Source organism: Polistes fuscatus, unplaced genomic scaffold, assembly GCF_010416935.1.
Source record: "Polistes fuscatus isolate 324 unplaced genomic scaffold, CU_Pfus_HIC Scaffold13, whole genome shotgun sequence".
Taxonomy (NCBI): domain Eukaryota; kingdom Metazoa; phylum Arthropoda; class Insecta; order Hymenoptera; family Vespidae; genus Polistes; species Polistes fuscatus.
Window position 1 is genome coordinate 31,849 of NW_025113031.1, and position 21,124 is coordinate 52,972.

General features: G+C 30.0%; 2 protein-coding genes and 1 long non-coding RNA gene across 3 annotated transcripts; 2 read left to right on the plus strand and 1 right to left on the minus strand.

The window, feature by feature from the left end:
• Nucleotides 1-2,157: 2,157 nt before the first annotated feature.
• Nucleotides 2,158-10,051, minus strand: LOC122513898. Its single transcript, XM_043630423.1, has 10 exons — nt 9,964-10,051; nt 5,386-6,015; nt 5,118-5,323; nt 4,868-4,994; nt 4,358-4,793; nt 3,392-4,267; nt 3,255-3,310; nt 2,801-3,192; nt 2,497-2,707; nt 2,158-2,246 (listed from the first exon to the last, which is right to left on the minus strand). Exons 1-10 carry the CDS (start codon nt 10,049-10,051, stop codon nt 2,158-2,160), a joined length of 3,111 nt encoding a protein of 1,036 aa, XP_043486358.1.
• A 7,638-nt stretch (nt 10,052-17,689) lies between these two features.
• LOC122513899 (cytochrome P450 4C1-like) lies at nt 17,690-18,605 on the plus strand. Its single transcript, XM_043630424.1, has 5 exons — nt 17,690-17,765; nt 17,854-17,945; nt 18,048-18,138; nt 18,265-18,447; nt 18,532-18,605. The coding sequence occupies exons 1-5, from the start codon at nt 17,690-17,692 to the stop codon at nt 18,603-18,605; spliced, it is 516 nt and encodes a 171-aa protein (XP_043486359.1).
• Nucleotides 18,606-18,741: 136 nt separating this feature from the next.
• Nucleotides 18,742-19,335, plus strand: LOC122513777. The gene is made up of 3 exons (XR_006302856.1): nt 18,742-18,997; nt 19,105-19,211; nt 19,291-19,335. It is a non-coding gene; the product is annotated as an uncharacterized LOC122513777 (long non-coding RNA).
• Nucleotides 19,336-21,124: the final 1,789 nt, after the last annotated feature.

The window sequence follows — 21,124 nt, forward strand, 5'->3', positions numbered from 1 at the left end:
TTAGCTAATAGTGTGTAACATTATACTCCGTGTAATCTAAATAAAACCACCTTTCATTTATTATTCACTACCACTTTTACTATACGTATAGATTTATAAATAATATCTATATTATGCATATGAATTTATTACAAAATAATATTTATATTTTCTTATTTTATTAGAATATTGTTATCTGTTTGCATTTTTATTGTTTTATTAATTTACCACTTAAAAATGCATTTTTACGCAAACATTTTATTTATACTAATCTTATTTATAATTTAATATAATTGTTTTTTATACTTAATCTTGTTTTGTTACAACTTCCAACAAATAATTACGGAATTCTCTTATAATGAGTGTAATTTAAAGATAGAAGTACAGTTGTTGAGTTTGTTGAAATAAATAAAACACATGTATTTATTATCAGAGATATCCTAAATTTAGGGAAATCAGTTTTTTTTATAAAGTTGTATTTATGCAAATATACCCAATAGAGAAATTAACGGGGATAAGACAAGAGATAACCATGATCTTGGTTAAAAAGACGTCGGATAAACGCAAACTTGTTAATCAAGTTCTATTATATATGTATGTATAAAGCATAAACATTTTTCTTCTTAGATTTGTGCTATAGTAGTGAAAAATACTTAATCGTTCATCAACTTACTAATTAGCTTACAAAAATTGCTTTAATAAAGATGTTCCTTTTAATTATAAGAATAAAATAAAATTGTTATTTAATTTTAGAAAACCAACTAACTGCCTTTTTGTATTACTTATTCGTATTATTATATAACATAGTACTTTTTAGTAATCATATAACGGTTTTATCCGAGGTTTTCTTGTAATATATGTTAAAATTTCTTCATGTTATCATGGCGTGTTGTTATCTTACATAGCCAACTAATTATATTAATGCTCGTACTTGACATACATCCATTTATTTTTTATGCGATGAAAAGGACTTTGTTTCGGAATTATCAAGAAATTTTCAAGAGAATGGTTACGTAAAATACGCCTGGATCTCGTGCTTTTGCAGTTATCCTTACACACCCCAAGGAGATATCACGGACTTGCAATTCTATTCTCAAAAGTATGATACATATAATGTCCTCGATAGAGATATTCCATTCCTTATTGAGAATATTTTCCGATAATGTTTGAAATACTCAAAATCAAATAAATATTATAAAGAAAGAAAAACCAAATGAATAAATCCTTTTCGCTAATAAAAACAATTTTTATAAAGTTAATAAATAACGAAGACAATTGAATCAATAGGGACACTAGCGAAAATGACGTTTATTTCTGTTTAAAATCTATAATTCGAGTTTTACCGATAACTAAAATTATTTAGAAAATATCCTACACATTTACTCAAACAATTGGGAATATTTTATTAAAAATTGTTATGAAATTTATACCGCTTATTACACAACAACGTTCTATTCGAACGGAAAACGAAATTTACTTTATAAAAATGATATATTATCGTGAAATTGCAAAAAAGCTGTTTATTAGAAATACAGAAAGATAACGTGGGAGAGAAAATTACATGGATGGTCAGTTAATGCAATACGAGCTTGAAAATCAAAAGCTACGTACTACCAAGGTTTTTTATACTTAGCTTTTGTTGAGGATGCCATATACACCCAACTTGCTTTTAATTTTTGTGAAAGTCATTGTTAGTTGTGAAATTAAACATATATGACAATGAACGTTTCCTGCGTTAAAAAATGGAGAAAATCGTTAATACAAGATAGATTCGAGTATATAGCGGCATAGTTTTATTTGATCATTTTTTATTTCTATATACGAGCTCTGCTCGGAAAGAAAATAAGAATTATATAATATCACACTTCTTCGTATTTATAGGGATAAATAACCGATCAAGGTCAAGTTGGAATCTCGTTGTCAGATATGTAAAAAAAAAAAAAATTTAGTTGCTACTGTTACATTACGCTGAACCGTGAAGCCCACCGCATAAGAAAACTATTTGTATGGTAATTCTATGGAGATAAAGAATTCTAAATGTGTTGATAATCTAAAATAAATATATAATATTTTTTCGATTTCAGGTTAGAGGCGATAGAAATAATTGTAAAATATCGTTATAATTAATATTGAGCTTCGCCTGCCTTCGGCAGGCTCGCTCAGTATTACAATTATAACTCAAGCTTCGTTCTCAGGATCACTCTGTAGATGTTCAGAGCAACAATGAACATTATCAACAATATGATTAAAATTGAAATAGACTTTATCTAGATGTAATAAAAAAATATAGAATTATTAGTATTTATTTATTTATTATTTTATAAAATTGTTAACATAACTATTTAATTATTAAGACAAAATTGAATTTGCAAAAACATTTTTATCGGCGATGATTGGTCGATTATAAAATCTTTCAAAAGTCTTTGAATTTTCCGACCAACCAGCTAAATTTTTAATAATTTTTAAGGGCAGAAGAGGTAGACGCATGTCTTAAACTATGGGAAGAAAAATTATTACCAATACAACTTTGTAAGAAAGCTCGAATCCAACTACTCACAGTGTCTTTTGAAGCATTCTTATAAGGTTTAACAGTTGTTAGAAATAAATTATCTGGATTTTGAACCAGTAAAGAAGTTTTTTCTAAATAAAAATCTAAAGTTGATACAACACATAAATTTAAATTATTATGGTATTTTGGTAATAATAATAAAGGTTGTAAAGCACCTTGCTTAGAAGTTTTAATTTTATCCGGGATTTCAATTTCAAAATTATCATTATTTTTAATAATATTAGACCTTTTGATAAAAGCAATTGTTTGTACTCGGTGTGCAGTGACTAAAGCTATTAAAACAGCTAATTTAGTTGTAAGTTGAGGTAGATCAAGCTCATTTAAAGGGCTTAAAGCTTCCAATTCTTTTAATATTGGATCTAAACTATAGATTCGGTCATAACGAGGTTTAGCAGGCTTAAAATTATATGTACCTTTCAAAAGACGGGAAACCAAAGGGTTTTTCCCTATATTAATATCGCAGACAAGTGACAGGGCAGAGCGAGCAGTGTTGAGAGTACTGTAATTAGCACCCTCATTAAATTTATGTGTTAAGAAACAAATAACATCATTTTCTTGAGGATGAAAAGCATTAATATCTTTTGAGGAACAATAAGAAACCCAATCCTTAATTGGTTTGGAATATTGTCGTAGAGTAGAGCTTGCTATTGAATTAATAAGAAATTCCATAGCGTCATCATTCACACCTCGTTGCTTGAAAGCTTGCCGGATAATCGCGCAGCCATTAGAGACATTTTTTGAGCCAGAGGATGTTGAATCTTCCTACAAGGAGATCGAAGAAGATTAACATCTGGATGGAAAATAATTGGCTCTGAGTCTAATAATGATAGCTATAAAGGATACCATGGCTGACCACACCAATTGGGAACAACCAAAATTCCACAAGTCTGGTACGTTTGAATTTTCTTTAAAGTTTTTAAAATTAAAGAAAAAGGAGGGAAAGCATAAAAGTAGTACTCGTTCCAGTCAACAGTAAAAGCGTCAATACAGGAAGCTAATGAATCTCGGTGCCAGGAGCAGTATTTCTCACATTTATTATTGGAATTGGAAGCAAAGAGATCAATTTCTGGTTGGTTGAATTTGTAAACAATGTTTTGAAAGGCAAAGGGAGATAATTCCCATTCTGTATCTATATTATCGATACGTGAAGCCTCGTCTGCCTCATTATCCTTGGAAGGAATATATGAAGCAAAAAGCCAGAGATTTCTTTGCTCACACCATTCCCAAATTTCGTAAGTAAGATCATTTAAGTATTCGTATTTTGTTCCACCCATTTTATTTATATATGCTATTGCAGTAGAATTATCAACGCGTAATAAAATTTCACAATCAAATAAATTAGATGCAAAAGTTTTTAAACCATTAAAAACAGCTAAAAGCTCTAAATAATTGATGTGAAAAGATTTTTCATCATTATTCCAGTGTCCAAATACTACTTGACCATCGCAAGTAGCTCCCCATCCAGTGGATGACGCATCAGAAAATATAGTTGTTGAAAATTTAGAACTTCTGATCGGATTATTTGAAATAAAAATATTATTTAACCACCAATTAAATTCAGGGGTTAAAGAAGAAGAGATTTTCATGACACAATCATAATTGTCGTTAGCTTTCAATAATTCGAGGTAACGTTGACGTTCGAATTTTTTAGAGTGAAGCCAACCGTAATTAATTGCTGGACAAGCTGCAGTTATATTACCCACTAATTGTGAAAATTCCCTGATTGAACAATAAGTAAGATTTTTAAATTTTAAAAATAAATCGTGAAGATTATTTCTTTTTTCCTTAGTTAATTCAATAGTCATTTGCTGTGAATTGAAAATGAAGCCAAGGAATTTACAAGATGTTGAGGGATCAAGATTACTCTTTTTTAAATTTAATATAAAACCTAAATATTCTAAAAATTCTCGTGAAACCTTTATGTTTTGCGAACAGAGATATCTTGAAGTCCCAACAAGCCACCAGTCGTCTAAATAAACAACAGATAACCAACCTAAAAGACGTAAGTGACTAATTACAGGCTTCATAATTTTCGTAAATACCCATGGAGCAGTACTTAAGCCAAAGGGTAAACAAATAAATTCATAGAGATGACCTTGCCAATAAAATCTTAAAAATTTCCAAAAATCTTTATGGATTGGAATCATTAGATAAGCATCTTGTAAATCAAAACTAGCCATAAAACATCCTTTTGAAATAAGTTTAAGTACAGTACGAAAATCTTCCATTTTAAAATGGATTGTCTCTATAAATTTATTTAAATTTTTTAAATTAAGAATAAATCTCATTTTACCATTTTTTTGGGAACGAGGAAGATACTAGACAAAAATTGTCCATCTTCCTCAACACACTCTTGTACAGCTCCTATGGATAAGAGATCATCAATAGCTTTCTGCATTTTAATATTGTCATCGTCAGAAAAATTATCATTCATAGGTATAAAAGACTGTGTCGGAATAGAAGTAAAAGGGATTTTATAACCTGATATTGACTCCAAAATAAATGGATCAGAGGTTATATTAGACCAGGCGTGTAAAAAATTTTTTAAACGACCGGCGATGACACTCACTTCTACTTCGTGGTCGATGGCGGATTCGGTTGAGCTGAATGAGACTGAGTCTGAGACCGAGCTCGTGAGCGGGTCGAAACTTGGTTCGTCTTGTTGGAAGCTGGTGCCGCAAGTTGGAAACGGTGGAAGCCCGCCTGACTGTGGTTCCCGCGTGTCGCAGACGGGCCTTTCCAATTTAAAAGATTTTTTGACGCAGGAAAACTTTTCTTTGGAGTTTTAATTGATAAACCAGTTTTTTCAACAGCAACAGAATTCTTGATGCGTTTACCAAGATCCTTACCAAAAAGGAAATCATCGGTGATTGAATCTTCGAGTACAGGTTTCCGCTTTCCATCAACGCAAGGATAAATCTGCGAGCGTCTTGACTTGCCAATTTGATAAAAGGATTCACACAACAAACTGCTGGAATCACAAAGAATCTGTAGCAAATCATTTTTATCAATGGGATCTATGTCATCATTGATTATCATGGAAATAGCTTGTCCCAAGCCAACGAGACTACGACCGCATAGATCTTGATTCGATGATAAATATTTATCTCGAGTTTTAGCCGTCTTGTGTAAGAGTGGGGTTAATTCAGGGTTAAGGATGGGAGGTGACAAGGAACAATTTCCTTTGTTAGGATATTTTTCAATCAAGGAAGTTTTGACATCCTTTTCTAAGCCTGATGAAACAATATTATTCCAGCAAGCAGCCAGTTCGGAATGGATTTTGTAAGTCTTATCTTTCGAAAGACGTTTCTCCTTACCGAGCATCTTGAGTATGGAATTACTGAGGATGGGATCTTCAGAACCCTGCGTCTCAACAGACTCGTCTGACGCCTTAGAAACGGTTGGTGGGACGTTTTTAGTATCAGGATCAGAGAGATCAGACTGCTCTTGGTAGTCATCAATAGAGTCTGTAAGAGCAAAAAGAGCTAGGTTAAGAAAAGCGACCAGTAAATGATAAATTTACTGATGCAAAAGTGAAAGGAAGGATTACAAAATCCAACATCACTTAAATTTTAATTCTTAACCCAGTCAAAAAAGGTACAACAAAATCAATGAAGATTTGTTGCCCAAAAAATGTGTTAAAAAAAATAAATAATTACCCTCAGAAGAAGAGTCATTGCCAGAAAGGTCATTTGACTTTTTTGAAGCTATTTCAATATAAATTAATGCTTGATATTTTTTTAACTTCTTCTGAAGTTCATCAAGAGATAAAACGTTTTCATTTTTACGTTTATTATTCATTTTTAAATTGATTAATTGATAAATTTTACAAGATTGATAAATTCAGTAGTTTACTTCAAGCGCACAAAAAACGTAATGACTGATAAACAAGGCGTTGCTAAGATGACGCTTTGCTTTTGTTTATTCTAAAATATGTGGTATGAATAGCGTACATGAACGGTACTACAGAGTGATCCTGAGAACGAAGCTTGAGTTATAATTCTAAGATATTCGGTCTCTTCAAAAGGAAGGGTCTGGTGCTTGTCTCCCTTTTTGTTTACACTTGCAAGTTTGGTCAGGAAAATTCCGGGAACCGTGGAAGATACTCTCTCGCTAAGACGTTACAGGCGGTAAAAGAAAGACCTATCGATGACCAATAGGGAATCTGTGATTTAATAAGAAACGCCCTGTAGGATAAAGAGAGTCCCTTCCCCTCCCACTATAAACGGGATATAAAAAGACGGACAACAGAACAGAGAGAAAGGTTATAATGTCATATTATATTAAAAAGATTCGGATTCCCATTTCAAAAGTAAAAGATAAAAGACTTTTCTTGCTTTAAGTATAACGCAGGGAGTTTGTATTTATTGTTCTGTTTTCTTGTGTTTTGTTAAAATATATGATCCATATTTTGTACTACTTCGTCTCAACTATTATTCATTTCGACCTTTAATCGAACAGTTACCTTCACCGAATTAATGTAAATGTTTTTCAAAAAGATAATTTTTTCCTGTGCCTTGAAAGATTTCATTTTTATGAATCCTTAACTATGATAAAGAGTCAAATCATTCATCTCATAATTGTAAGAGAATTACTGGCCAAAAATCCATCGCAGTTATATCACATTTACACTGCAATCCACATTTGGCACTTTATGACCGTTTTTCGTTTTACCTGGAATTCTCACCTATTCGCATTTGCAAGCGACGTATTGATTATGATTTTAATTCTATCGATAAACGAATTTTTCGTAAGATCCAATTTTTGGCAAGATTAAATTTTTAAACATTTTTAGTTAAACTTTTGAACTTTAAAGAATGTAAATAAAAATATTAATAAAATGATTAATCTTAAGCTTTGAATTAAAATTATGCCATAATTATTATTTTTTTTTATTGACTTTACGACAATTATAATTATAATTATAAATATTATATATAGTTTCATTATTGTAGATTTTTATTTTGCCTTATTTTATTATTTATCCTATGCAGGGATGCTGGCATATATATGTACGTTTATATTACTTTTTAAATTACCATTCAAGTGACATATTTTTTTCTTTATTTTTTTTTAATAAATTGAATTTCTGCCGACTGAAAATGTATAATGCGTAATTATATATTTATATATAACTCCAAAAAAATTGAATTATTGTAAACGGAAAAAAAAGATGATTGAGAATGATTGATGATGATAGATCTTCTTCTGGATGCAAGGATTAAAGGGTGTTACTATTTAGATAACAGTTTGTCAGGATTAATAGTTAAGAGTACACATATATTTAATCATACATAAAATCACTTAAACATAAGGCTTCAAAATAACATAATCATAAACGTAAGAAAACATAAAGCATAAAAGACGTAACACATAAGACATAAGAACTAATAATCACTCAATAAGAACACATAACACTTCAACATAATACGACCACTTAATATCTCGACATAATACCATAAGACTTCTTAATACTTAATCATAATACATATAACTCCAGTGCAATCATAATACTTTTTGAAGCGCAATCATAAGACTAACCCTCTTTCTTATGCATCGGTTCTATCGCCGACGGAGGGGGAAAGGGTACGCAAGACGGTCCTAGTCCCTTTTCCATCCATTATTGGTCATCAACCGTCTTTCTTCCAAATCTACGTAACACCCCAGAGTGGGAGTGCGCACAAAGCGTTCTCGTAATCTCCACAGTCTAGACCACCAGACCGTTACTTGATCGGAAATAAATATTATATTCCTTTCTTAAGAGGACCCTTTCTTACGAATTCTACAGTTTCATAAGTTTTCTATTCTATCGTAAAACAAACTAAGATTAGATTATACTATAGCCTATCCTAAACTAATATTACTCCGTTACATTATAAATGAATATAGAAGTAAAAAATTTGTCGATGTTCATTCAGAACAGTGGTGGTCAACTATCAACTGAGCCTTATTTATGGAAATAGTTGTGTAGCTATAAAGAAAAAGAACTAATAAACAATATAATTGTTTCCAATAATTTGAAAAATGATGCGACTAGAAAATTAATTTTTGTGACGACAATATAAAGCATATTATACTTATATGACATAAAATATTTCATATAAATCAATTTTATAATCGTAAATAAAATAGTTTCTTAGGAAATATTTTTTCTGCTTTTTTCTTTGATAGAAACATGCCACTAAACATTCTAATACGCGAAAATCTAACATTTCTGTATTTACACGCAAAAATACAATTACATTTCGGAATATAATTGACTTTTACCCTTATATGTATAACGAAAAAAAAAAATTAAAAAATCCAGTTTAAAATTAACTTTAAATTCATGGGAGTTTAATGATAAGAATGTAACGAGTATCTAATATGCAAAAGGAAAAAAGAAAAAATGAAAAGAGAAAGAAAAAAATTATGTACAAGCGAGAAAGATAAAAATAAAGAAAAAGCAGAAACGATATGAATACAGATATAAAGAAAAAAAAAGGACGAAAAATAAGAAAGAAAATCGAAAGAGAGTAAGTACGCTCCTGTTTTCCGTAATAATTCCTGTACACGTGGGAAGCTAGAATTTCTTTTAACAGTAGTCTCAGAAAATACAGAGGATGCTTTTTCTTCTATAGTTCTTTTTTCACCACTCTTTCGTTTACCCGTCGTCTCGCTTTTTCTTATTTGAAGAAAAGGACTTGCAACCGTTGCAATAGACCTTGTTGTGTACTGAAGTGAAATTTAAAGGAAAAGAACAAAGCGAATCTCAAACAGAATTCAGGATCGTGATTTTCACTAAACTTTAACTCGTTTCATTCACTTTCTTTTTCCCTATTATTATTTTCTACTAATTCTCGGTCTTTAATTAAAAACAGTTAAGCACGTAATAACTTAATCGATGGAATCTCACTTTTTCGGAAATACATATCCCTCTGGTATAATCAATAAACTTCTAAAGCCCGTATATTTATTTTTGTAATTATAAAGAAACATACGCAACCTGAATTCAAGAAATATGAACCTTTAAATAGAAATCGCATATAAATTAAATATTTTCAAAAATATTAAATTCACGTCTATATCTTAAGTTAAAATCGATTATTGCAACATAAAAATCTTATCGGTTACCTATTAGAGATTACAGAACAAAATGTATATATCGAATTTAAAAATGATGAAAAATTTCATTAAATTAAAAAAAAAGAATAGTATATAGAAATTGTAGTTACAATCAGTTTCTTTTTATAAAACATTTTTTCTCGATATTAATATCCACAAAGAAGGTTACTAAATAGATAAACATGAAATTCAACCAGAAGAACTTTCAATAACATTGCGAAATTGTTGTATTAGTTTATTTTAAACGTCAGATTCTAGGTTTTCAATACAGGTTTTACACAGTTATATTCGAAGATTTTTTTCGGAATGACCTAATAAAACATAAAATAAGAAATTTTGTGGAGAAGTATTCGGACTTAATCTTGCCTCAAGAATCTCTTTCAAGAATTCTTTCCGCATATCTTAATTTATTCCAACACTCCAATTATTCATCGCTAGAAGCGATGCTGAAACATACTTTTAAAATTACGAAATGTTATGTAATCGTGACCGAATAAATTTTTGAAATTTCAAGATTTTTACCATTTCTACAAAACAACGAAAAAATATACTTGTAGAAAAATCCAAAATATTTGCAAACTTCTGTATATATTGTGTATTAACCTCTTCAAAGATAAATTTTCAACTTTAACTATTAACAAAAATTGTTTATTTTTCTTCATTTTATTTATTAAATAATAATTATAGAATTACAGTGAAACCTCTTTTTGTGCGGTGGATAGGGACCGCATAAAAGAAATCGTACAAAAAAATATTCGGTAATTTTATAAATACTTACATATTATAAACAACTTTGTACGATATATGTATATACATATAAAATATAAAAATGTAAAGTTCAAATTTTTTAATTTTCCAAATAATTCAAAATGAAAAAGAAGCAAATGCTTTAGCAAATAAAATAAATATAAATTAAATGTTCACGTACAGTGAATATTCCAAAGCAAGGTATATTTACGGAAATAATATTTAAAATACTATTTTAAATAGTAAATTCTAAATTCTCTTTAATTGAAATAAAATAATTGAAGTAACAAATGAAATTTCAGTAAATGAAATTTTATTTTAATAATCTAAAACATGAAATCAAATTTCTTTTCTTGGAGTTTTAAGTAAGTATTATATTTTTAACATAATAATTAATAAAGTAAACTATTACAAAATAAACATGCAAAAATTATTTCAAAAAATGATTTTTTCTATTACAAATTCGTTCGATGATCAATAACTCGAGTTAATATAAACGTCTATCAGTGGACTTTGAATTGAATACGATCAATTTCGATTAAGTAGGTCTTTATTACTCTCCCTTTTTAACCGGTTTAAGGGATCAGTTCTCTCTAGAAACATTTATTATATCCCTTCATTTCTCCGCATTGTTACACAATTAAATTAGATAAATAAATAAACGTTGGCAACAAAATTAATAATTCAATAAAAAAAAAAAGTCATTTGATTAAAACTTAAATAATATAACAGCAATTAATAACCTGTATTACATACTTTTCTAAAAGTTCGCCACAGCAAATTGATTAAAAACAAAAATAAAAATCTTACTTCCATCTAATTGCAGTGGTTTTTTCCCTTGAGAAATGACCCCCCGCCCCCATCGAAGATGTATCTATTTCTTTCTTCTTCATGATCGACATCTATATAATGTGTCGTTTGCCGTCTACTTTTGCGGACCCTGTCTTGACTATTAAGTTCGACGATGTTCGAGAAATAATATTATCAAGGAGAAAACACAGAAAGGCGAACGCAACTTTATTGGATCTTAACGAAGAAAAAAGGTAAAAGAAGAAAAGGGAACACCGCCTATAAAAGCAACCTTATATAAAACTTTCTTGATGAAAGAAAAAAAGTTAAAAAAAAAAAAATAACCTTAAAAGCACTTGCTATTTACGCCACTGCGTTTCTACGTACAGTTGCCCCCCCCCCACATCTAATTCGATTGTGGCTAGTATTTCCGTTAGCCATATGAATTAACTTTCCTTTATCTTCCTCCCCCCCACCTACTTAATCTAACTCATCAACACTTTAGGAATTACAAGGGAAGCAAGATATAACTACCTTATATGAAAATGTAGATATTGAATTGAAACAAACATTCGTGTCGTCTTTTCGAAGAGCAAAAATATTTTTCTTTTTAAACCGAAAATAAAAATTAAAAGAAAAGAAACAATCGTTTATCAAGAATGAGGAAGTAGTAATCTTCTACTTGAAAATAAATAATACAGATTTTAATATATATTTAACATATATTTTGGTTTTTCTATTATAACATTAAAACAGACGTCCTATTTATTAATTAGGACAATGAACGAAATAATAAAAATTATTATAAATTTATATTATAAAATAAAACATAAAATCTCTCTCAAGTTTTTCCACCTAGTACGACTTATACATTTATCTTGTTTTTTCGATTTGACAAAATACAAAAAAAAACCGTTTTCTGGTTATTTTAAATGCAGAAAAAAGGATGATCACATTGCAGTTGTTTTATATTAATAACAGGACTTCTACTAATTAATTGTTGAAATGTAATATACGTTTTTCCAGTTGTCTTCACTTGAACAAAAATATTAAAGGAAAACGAAAAAATAAACGCTTTTATGTTTTTTAAATTGGATAAAATTGGACGAGTATACGATACAACTCAATAATTAAATAATCTAACGTATGTAATTAATTTAATAGTGCAACGGCAGTATCATATAATAATATTACTGTAAAAAAGTGTGTAATGAATGACGCACGCGTATTCCTGCAAATTCTTCTTTACAAACAATGTAGAAAGTGCAATGTACTCTTTATCTTTCCTCAACTAAATACTATAACTATCGACAATGAATATATTTTTATTTCTACTAAATCAGCTAAAATGTATGAATATTGATAAAATTTCTTGTACTAAAATAAATATTTATTCAAAATTTGTAAAAAAAAAAAATACTAGATATAAAACGTATTTACATTATAAAAATAAATTAGTAATAGATATCCGTTTCACTGGAAGCAATATTTTTGATTGGTGTACACCCATCGCTTTATTTACGCGGATTAACCCTTTCGCATTGATTTCTCTACGCTTATCAAAATCACATTAATAGTATTTTCTTACATGAAATAAGACATTGTAAGCAATACTAGTATAAATTTTTAAAACATTACCCTCTTACTTTTGAACCCGTTACCACTGTAACGAGTTCCAAAAATCGATTTTTTTTTTACATTTTTCGCAAGAAAAACATTTTAAAAATATTATCTAAAATTTTCAGACCCAAATTTTAAATATTTTTAAAGTTATAGCCAAAAGAAAAGAACGCGCCGTAGTGTGTATGAAAGTGTTCGAAAAACTTTGAACGCGTTCTTCTTGAAACCACGTTTTCGGAATTTCTGTGAAGCACTGATTTTTAAAACTATTCAACTGATTTGACTAAAAATTCAACCCGTTATTTTCGACACACATAGCTAAATGCGTAAGATGTTAAACATTAAATTTATTAATAATAAATTAACTTTTTTAAACAATTTATCAAAAGAAAAATTCGATCTTGAAAACCTTTTTTTACAAGTCCGTTTTTTTTTTATATGCATATTATAGGTTAATTCATTAGAATGAAGCCTAAAAACAATAATTTGTTTTATTATTTTAATTCACATGACTACGGAAGGCTATGTGCTTCTCCGAAAAAACTTACCTTTTTTTCGAGGACTCAACTTAGATAAAATTATTAACAAATTAATATAAAATTAATTAAAAAAGTTTTTTTGTACACTTCAAGATACCAATAAAAACGAGAATTTAAAAACAATGGGATTTCATTTTTATATTTACAAAATTCATGGAAAGTTCAGTTTTAATCAAATTTAAATTTACTGTTGAATTTCAAAACAATTCTTCATTTTTGGTTGTTTATATTTAGGAATTTTTTTAATTATTTGAATTATTTATTTTAAAGTTTAAAATATATCATAATTTATTAATTTAAAACTTTTATTAACTCCGCCTGCATGATCGAGATCAGCGATCATGTTGCCGGTCCTAAGCCCGGGAAAAGGAGGAAGGTTGTTGGATCAAGCTAGCTCCCTACCCAACGTAAAAAATAAAAGTTTGCTCACAGAAACGAAATATTGCCTCGGAATAGGACGGATTCACAGATGACGAACCAAGCAAGAAAAAGGACAAAGAATTGGAAGAAATAATGCGTCTGGCTACCTGGAACATCAAGTCATTTAATAATAAAGATCAAGAAACCCTGAAAGAACTGAAAGATAATAACATCGATATATGCGCCTTACAAGAAACCAAAAAGAAAGGCAAAGGACAAATGCAATACGACGACTACTTAGTGATCTATAGTGGTGTAGAAAAACAAATCAGGGCAAAAGAAGGGGTAGCCATCGCAGTATCCAAGAAATATAAAAACAACATACAAGAGTGTGATTACATATCTTCACGAATATTAGTGGTAAAAATGAAAACAGATGACCAAAAATTAAATATAGTGTCAATTTATGCACCCGAAGATAACAAACCAAAAGAAGAAAGAGAAGCCTTCTACGAACAGCTACAAAATACAGTCGGATCATTACCAAATAACCAACAAATAATAATCCTTGGAATTAAACAAAGGTTCAACGAAAATGTGTTAAATGATAATGGAGAACTTATGACACAATTATGCACATTTAACGAGCTTAGGATTAATAATACATTCTATAACCACAAAGATCAATACAAACTCACATACAGTAACACCAGAGGCTTCAGGTCTACAATTGATTACATTGTTACCAATAGATACGTCCAACCACACCAAATACTAGATATCAGGACGTTAAATTCCGCGAATGTAGGAAGCGATAATAGCCTGTTACTAGCAAAAATAAGAATGAAGTTTAAACCCCAAAGCAACCTTGCTCAAGAACCAAAAATAAACATCGAGTCACTATGGAACTTATCAACTAAACAACTATACGAGAACAGGTTGAAAGAAAAAATCGAAAAAAACCCAATAAAAGAAGAAGATAATATAAACACAGCCTGGAAGAAACTAAGAACCAACATTTTAGAAGCTGCATATGAAGCCCTGGGAACACGAACTGTAAAAAACCGGGCTAGAATGATCAAAACTCCTTGGTTCCGCCCAGAGATTAAGGAAATATGCAAAAAAAAGAAAATAGCATACCTTAACTATAGGACATTACGAACACCTGAATCATACGAAATGTATAGACGAATCCGGAATCAAACAGCGACATTAGTAAGGCAAACAAAGCAACATTATTGGGAGATTTTTTCGAAAAGAATGGAGAGTGACTTCTATGGACTCCAAAAACAAATCTGGCGATTTATTAGAAATCAAAGAAAGGAGGTCAATGAAATGATAGAAACAAACCAGATCGCAAAAGAAAATTGGATTAACTATCTAACAGAGCTCTATAAATCAGAAGAACCTCAAACGGAACTAAATACGCCAGAAATAATAACCAGAAGCGACATACAAATTGAGTCCAGTGATGTAGAAACAGCTATTCGAAGACTAAAGAATAGGAAGAGCTCAGGGCAATATGGCATCCAAAACGAGTTAATAAAATATGGTGGCCAACGTCTCACACAACAATTAACATTCCTAATCCAAAAAATACTATGCCAACACAAAATACCTGACGAATGGCGAACTAGCACAACTATAGTTATGCTTAAAAAAGGAGACAAAAAACTACCTACAAATTACAGGGGAATAAATCTTTTAAACACTTCATTAAAACTAACAACAAAGGTTATAACGAATAAAATTAACAGCTTAATGAATCTAGAAGACGAACAACAGGGATTCAGATCAGGCAGATCGTGCACAGACGCGGTTTTCATCATAAGACAGATAACAGAAAAATCAATTGAATACAACAGACCAGCATATGTGTGTTTCATTGATCTGGAAAAGGCATTCGACCAAGTACAGTTAAAGGATATTATACACCTCCTCTATACCGGCAAATTCCGAATAATCTTATCAAGACCATAAGGACATCTATAGAAACAAAAAGATCCAAGCAAAGATAAATGGCGCCTTGACTGAACCGATTGATGCAGGTCGTGGTATCCGACAAGGGGATTCCCTAAGTCCCCTGCTTTTTAACATCATTATGGACGAAATAATAAGAAATGTAAGACTGCTAAAAGGATATAAAATGGGCAGTGAAGAAATAACCATCCTATGCTATGCTGATGACGCTGTATTAGTGGCCGAAAATGAGGATGATCTACAACGTCTACTACACCGATTTAACTGCATAGCCAAATCATTCAACATGAAAATATCGGCCCAGAAAACTAAATGCATGACAACATCAAAGACACCGTTAAGGTGCAAACTGGAAATTGAAGGGAAGGTTATTCAGCAGGAAATGAGATTTAAGTACCTAGGAATAGAAATCTCAGGGTATGGTGATGTTGAAGCAGAGGTAAGAGAACAGACAATGAAGGCATCCAGAATAGCGGGTTGTTTGAATGACACAATATGGCGAAACAAATACATGGACATAGAGACCAAAGCAAGAATCTACAAGGCAATGGTAAGACCTATTATGTCACATACCGCAGAAACTCGACTAGACACGGCGAAAACGAAACAGTTACTAGAGACAACCGAAATGAGAGTTCTTCGCAGAATAGTTGGAAAAACACTACTGGACCGAGAGAGAAGTGAAGATATAAGAACATGCAAAGTAGAGAACATTAACGAATGGATACTAAAAAAAGAAAAAGAATGGAACGAACACATTAACAGAATGGACAACGGAAGAATTGTCAGAATTGCACGGGATAAGTCACCGGTTGGCCGCAGAAGCACGGGGCGCCCAAGAAAACGATGGTGCGACAATTTAACAGTGCAATAGGCAGAAAAACGTCGTTACGAAACAGGCAATTTGCCTAAACTAAAGAATGAAGAAGAAGAAGAAGAATAACACATCCAGATGACAGTCTTGTAAAAATGCTTTTAAAGTTGGTCTAAATTCTGTAACTGTGCTATCTGGGTAACGCTATATGGACCGTCGCCGAGGTTAATTAATTTCCGCCTAATGTATAGTAGGTATGAGAGATTGACTGAACGAAATTTGGATTTTGGTAAATTACGTGCAGTATGCTGGCCACTGGATCTTGGATTATTGCGTTTCTATGTAACAATAATTTTCTAATTATTTTCTATTGAATTATTATCAGACAAGACAGACGTGTAATAAAACACGTAATAGAAATACATAACATATCATACGATTAAAACACGTGCGATCAAAAGAAAATTTGTCTAGCACATTAATTTAACATTTTAATAAGATAATAAAAACTGTTTATTTTATCTTGAATAATAAAAACTAATCGAAACGCTTATATAATAATACAAAATAAAATCATTTCAATCTGACCTTTAACCGAAACACTTCTTGCTTCTCATTTTATGTATCTTGTTTGACTAGTAATTATTTATTCGCATAATACAAAGACAAACAGAGGGAAAGGAAAAAACTAAGATTTCTTTAAGAAAAAACTATGTTTATAACATCAATTAACTTCTCTAATTAACTTAATTTTCTAATGTAAAAAACTACGTAGATGATACATTCCGAGTATGCAAACTAGTATCGATACGCACGGAATAAATGAATTGATAAAATACAGCTTTTTGTCTAATTTTTTCCATACGTGTTTAACCTGACATCCTTGACACGTGGACAAAGTATGATCTCGATCTTGCTTAAATAGGTTCCCCGTGTGATGATTCTTTTCTAGTTTCTGTTAAATCACGAAAGATACAAGAAGTCGCTGCGGAAGTTAAGCTTAATATCATTTCTTGGCTTACAAGAGAGGGCCCAGTTGTATTTTAAAACTATTTTTGCTCGTTTTATAATTTTGTATTTGTTTAACTAAACATGTGGTATATAAATAAAGTTAGTGTTTCAACAGCAATAATAATAATGTTATTCTATGGTCTTAAATATATAATAAATAGATTTCGTGAGTATAACATGGTAAAAAAATTTTCGGGACCTAAAGCTTACCCTTTCATTGGAAACCTGAATATATTTCTTGGTGATTTAAAAGGTACATTTTTATTCTATTTTTATAATGTTTATATTTATGTGATCTCTATTGAATGAATTTGTCTTACAATTAGAAATAACTCATAAAGGAATAAAATTATCTGAAAACTATTCTTCGCCGTGGCTATTGTGGTTAGGCCCTCAATCAGTCCTAATCTTCGATGATCCTGAAAGTATTGAGGTAAGATTTATCAAATTTACTGCACTTCGTTGTAAACGGTTTGCCCGAATTAGATTTTCTCTTATTTCGGCTGTTTTACATCAATTTTTTGCTTTTTTTTAGTTTCTATCAAAAAGTTCTAACGGTTATGAAAAAAGTTCTGCATATGTCTTTATAAAATATTCTTTGGGTAATGGATTGTTTACTGCACCAGGTAAACTATAAGTTCACACGTGCTATATATATATAAGGATCTCTCTTTGTCTCTTTTTTAATTAATAAATATATAGAAAAAAGACCATATAAAAAATTAAAGTAAGAAATATTTTCTTATTCAAAGCATCCTTATGGAAGATTCATCGAAATATCTTACATCCAGTATTCAAAGAAAAAATGGTTTTAACTTATATGGACTCAATAGTAAAAAATTCAAACAGACTAAATAACATTTTAGAAACTACTAACGGAAAAAACATAGATTTCATGCATTACGTACATCTTTGTACGTTAGACATCATATATGGTGAGATTTGGATATTCTGAAAAGTTCAAATATATGTATGGAAATATTAAAATTTTATAAAAATTATTTTTCTTTTACTGACAGATAGCCTATTGGAAAGTGATTTAAATTTGCAGAGCAATCCGGATTGTAAACTTGATAAATATATGTCGAAGTAATAATTAGTAAAATATTTTTTTATTTCTATTGTAATCTATTATTATTGCATATTTGTCTTCTTGTTGTGAATTTTATTTTTATTTAGAACGATGGACATAACTATAGAAAGAGCACTGAAATTCTGGTTACATCCAAATATTATATTTAACAATTCATCTAAGGGAAAACGTCTACAAGAATATTTTTCCCACATTAATAAAATAACGAGCGAGGTATAAATAAAACGATTATTCACACTTTTAATTATCTCAATTTTCCTCAATATATATTTTTCTAAAAAAATTAATATTTTATTCATGTATAAAACTTTCATTCCTCAAGATTATAAAGAAAAAAAAGGAGTCAATGCACAAGGATAACTTTACCCAGGAAGGAAAAGGTCCATGTTCAAGTAAAAATAACCATTTGAAATATTATTCTTTTAATAATGTATTTATAGAAGAATGCTTTTTATAATAATTATAAATAATATATAATTATACTCTTCTCTAATTAAAGGAAAAGATACCAGTTCATTTCTAGACGTCATATTTAAATCGCTTTACGAGTCCGGAGAATATTCGGAGGCAGATATTCGTGATGAAATAAATACAATGGTTTTTGCAGTAAGATGAATTTATTTCAGATTAGATGAGATTTCTTTTAATCCATTAAAACTAGAAATCAATTTGTATTATTTTTTAGGGAAGCGATACTGCCGCTAATACACTTTCATTTTTATTTTTAATGCTGGCCACGTTTCCAGACATTCAAGTACGCACAGATTGTACTTAAGCAATATCTTATTTGTCATTATCTTTCAAAAATCAATTATATTTTCATACAAAACTTGAATCATGTATACGGCTTTTTCAATTCCAGAATCAAGTATACGAAGAGTTGTACGATTTGTACGGCTCAAGCGATCCAAATGAGGTTCCTATTACAATGGAAGATACTAAGAAAATGAAATATCTTGATCGAGTCATCAAGGAAACATTACGTCTATTTCCTGCAGCTCCATTTATTGCACGGAAACTATATAGGGACACGAGAGGTATATTTACATATAATAAAATATTTTTTAGTATATATTTTTGTCCATTGACATTACTGTCTTATATAGTAATAATATGTATTTATTTATTTTATTAAGTGAACGACAATGTGATAATACCAAAAAATTGTCATGTAGTAATTTTAATATTTTCACTGCACCGAAAATATAAATATTGGACTGATCCGTTAAGATTTAACCCGGATCGGTTCTTGCCGGGAAATTATAACGAGAAATGTTTCTTCCCGTTCAGCTTTGGGAAAAGAGGATGTATAGGTAAAAGCATATTTTTATCCATTCTTGAATTAGTATTCTAAATAGTTGATCAATAAAGTATTTGTTATTTTAATATTTCTTTTTTAGGTCAAATATTTGGCATGACGCAAATGCGGGTAATAGCTGCCACTTTATTGAGAAAATTTCTTGTTCGAATAGACAACCCAGTTTCCGTTGAAAATATTGACCTAAAATTCAGAATAACTTTGCAACCAGCTGAAACTATATTCTTGAGATTTAACAAGCGATAATATTTATAATTTTTGTTGATATTATTTTCCTAATAAAATAATTGTAATAATTAACTGTACAAATAAAAAATAATTTTTAAAAACTGTACTTTTCCAGTTTTCATTTAGGATATCGGTATTCGTATTTTAACAACAGAGGATACAATATCACAAATAGACTGAAAAATAAACACATTAAACTATTAATTAAGTATTTTACAAAATAACTCGAAAGACACTCAAGTTGCTTTTATCCATAAGTTCGGTATATTGAGGATATTTGATTTTATTCATAGAAGTCGAATTATCATATAGTAATTCTTAAATTTAATATAAATTTATTAGTTTTTAGTGAGAAGAGTGAATCTTTTCTCTACATCTTCGCGTTCGATTCTCACTGTCAATAAATACACTGCTCGAAGAATTAATTGTGTCTGTATTGCATTAATTGCAAAAAAAAATTATCGAGTAAGGAAAAATTAGAAACTCTTCCTAAACGCGATGGTACTTTAGACGAATTATCTAAAAAATAATAATTCAATTTACTCAAAAATAACTTTCTTTAATGTAATAAATTTCTGTATGAAATATAATTTAACATATTCTTATCGAAATTTCACATTGTATGATCTGAAGACACGCAATCTTCGTCATTCATCAGATTCGACTTTACATCGTTAATATTGTCAATTTTTGGAAAATTTTCTGATACTCCAGAAATGTCAACTGCACTATCTTCTAAGCCTTCTAATTTCATATATGCTAAATGTATCAGCACTATCAACTACTAATTCGTATGCCAAATAAGCTATTTATTGAAATCGCTGTTTATATAGCCAATCGAATAAGTCTAATTTAAATTGTTAATTATGATTTAGTTCTGCAATTTAAATGCGTTTACTATTCATTATGCTACGTTGTCAATGCATTATTGTATAAAAGAAATCTTTCCTAGGGCTTTCGATGACCTGTGATT

Bases quoted from the DNA above. Each gene is read 5' to 3' on its own strand.
- LOC122513898 (XM_043630423.1), bottom strand. From the start codon at position 10,051: ATGCGGAAAGAATTCTTGAAAGAGATTCTTGAGGCAAGATTAAGTCCG. The intron at 6,016-9,963 runs GTCATTCCGAAA...TTGCTCTTACAG, and splicing joins CTTATTTTATGTTTTATTAG to ACTCTATTGATGACTACCAA. The intron at 2,708-2,800 runs GTACAAACAATT...AAAACTTCTAAG, and splicing joins CTTTAGTCACTGCACACCGA to CAAGGTGCTTTACAACCTTT.
- LOC122513899 (XM_043630424.1), top strand. From the start codon at position 17,690: ATGGTAAAAAAATTTTCGGGACCTAAAGCTTACCCTTTCATTGGAAAC. The intron at 17,766-17,853 runs GTACATTTTTAT...TAACTCATAAAG, and splicing joins ATTTCTTGGTGATTTAAAAG to GAATAAAATTATCTGAAAAC. The intron at 18,448-18,531 runs GTGAGATTTGGA...TTTTACTGACAG, and splicing joins TACGTTAGACATCATATATG to ATAGCCTATTGGAAAGTGAT.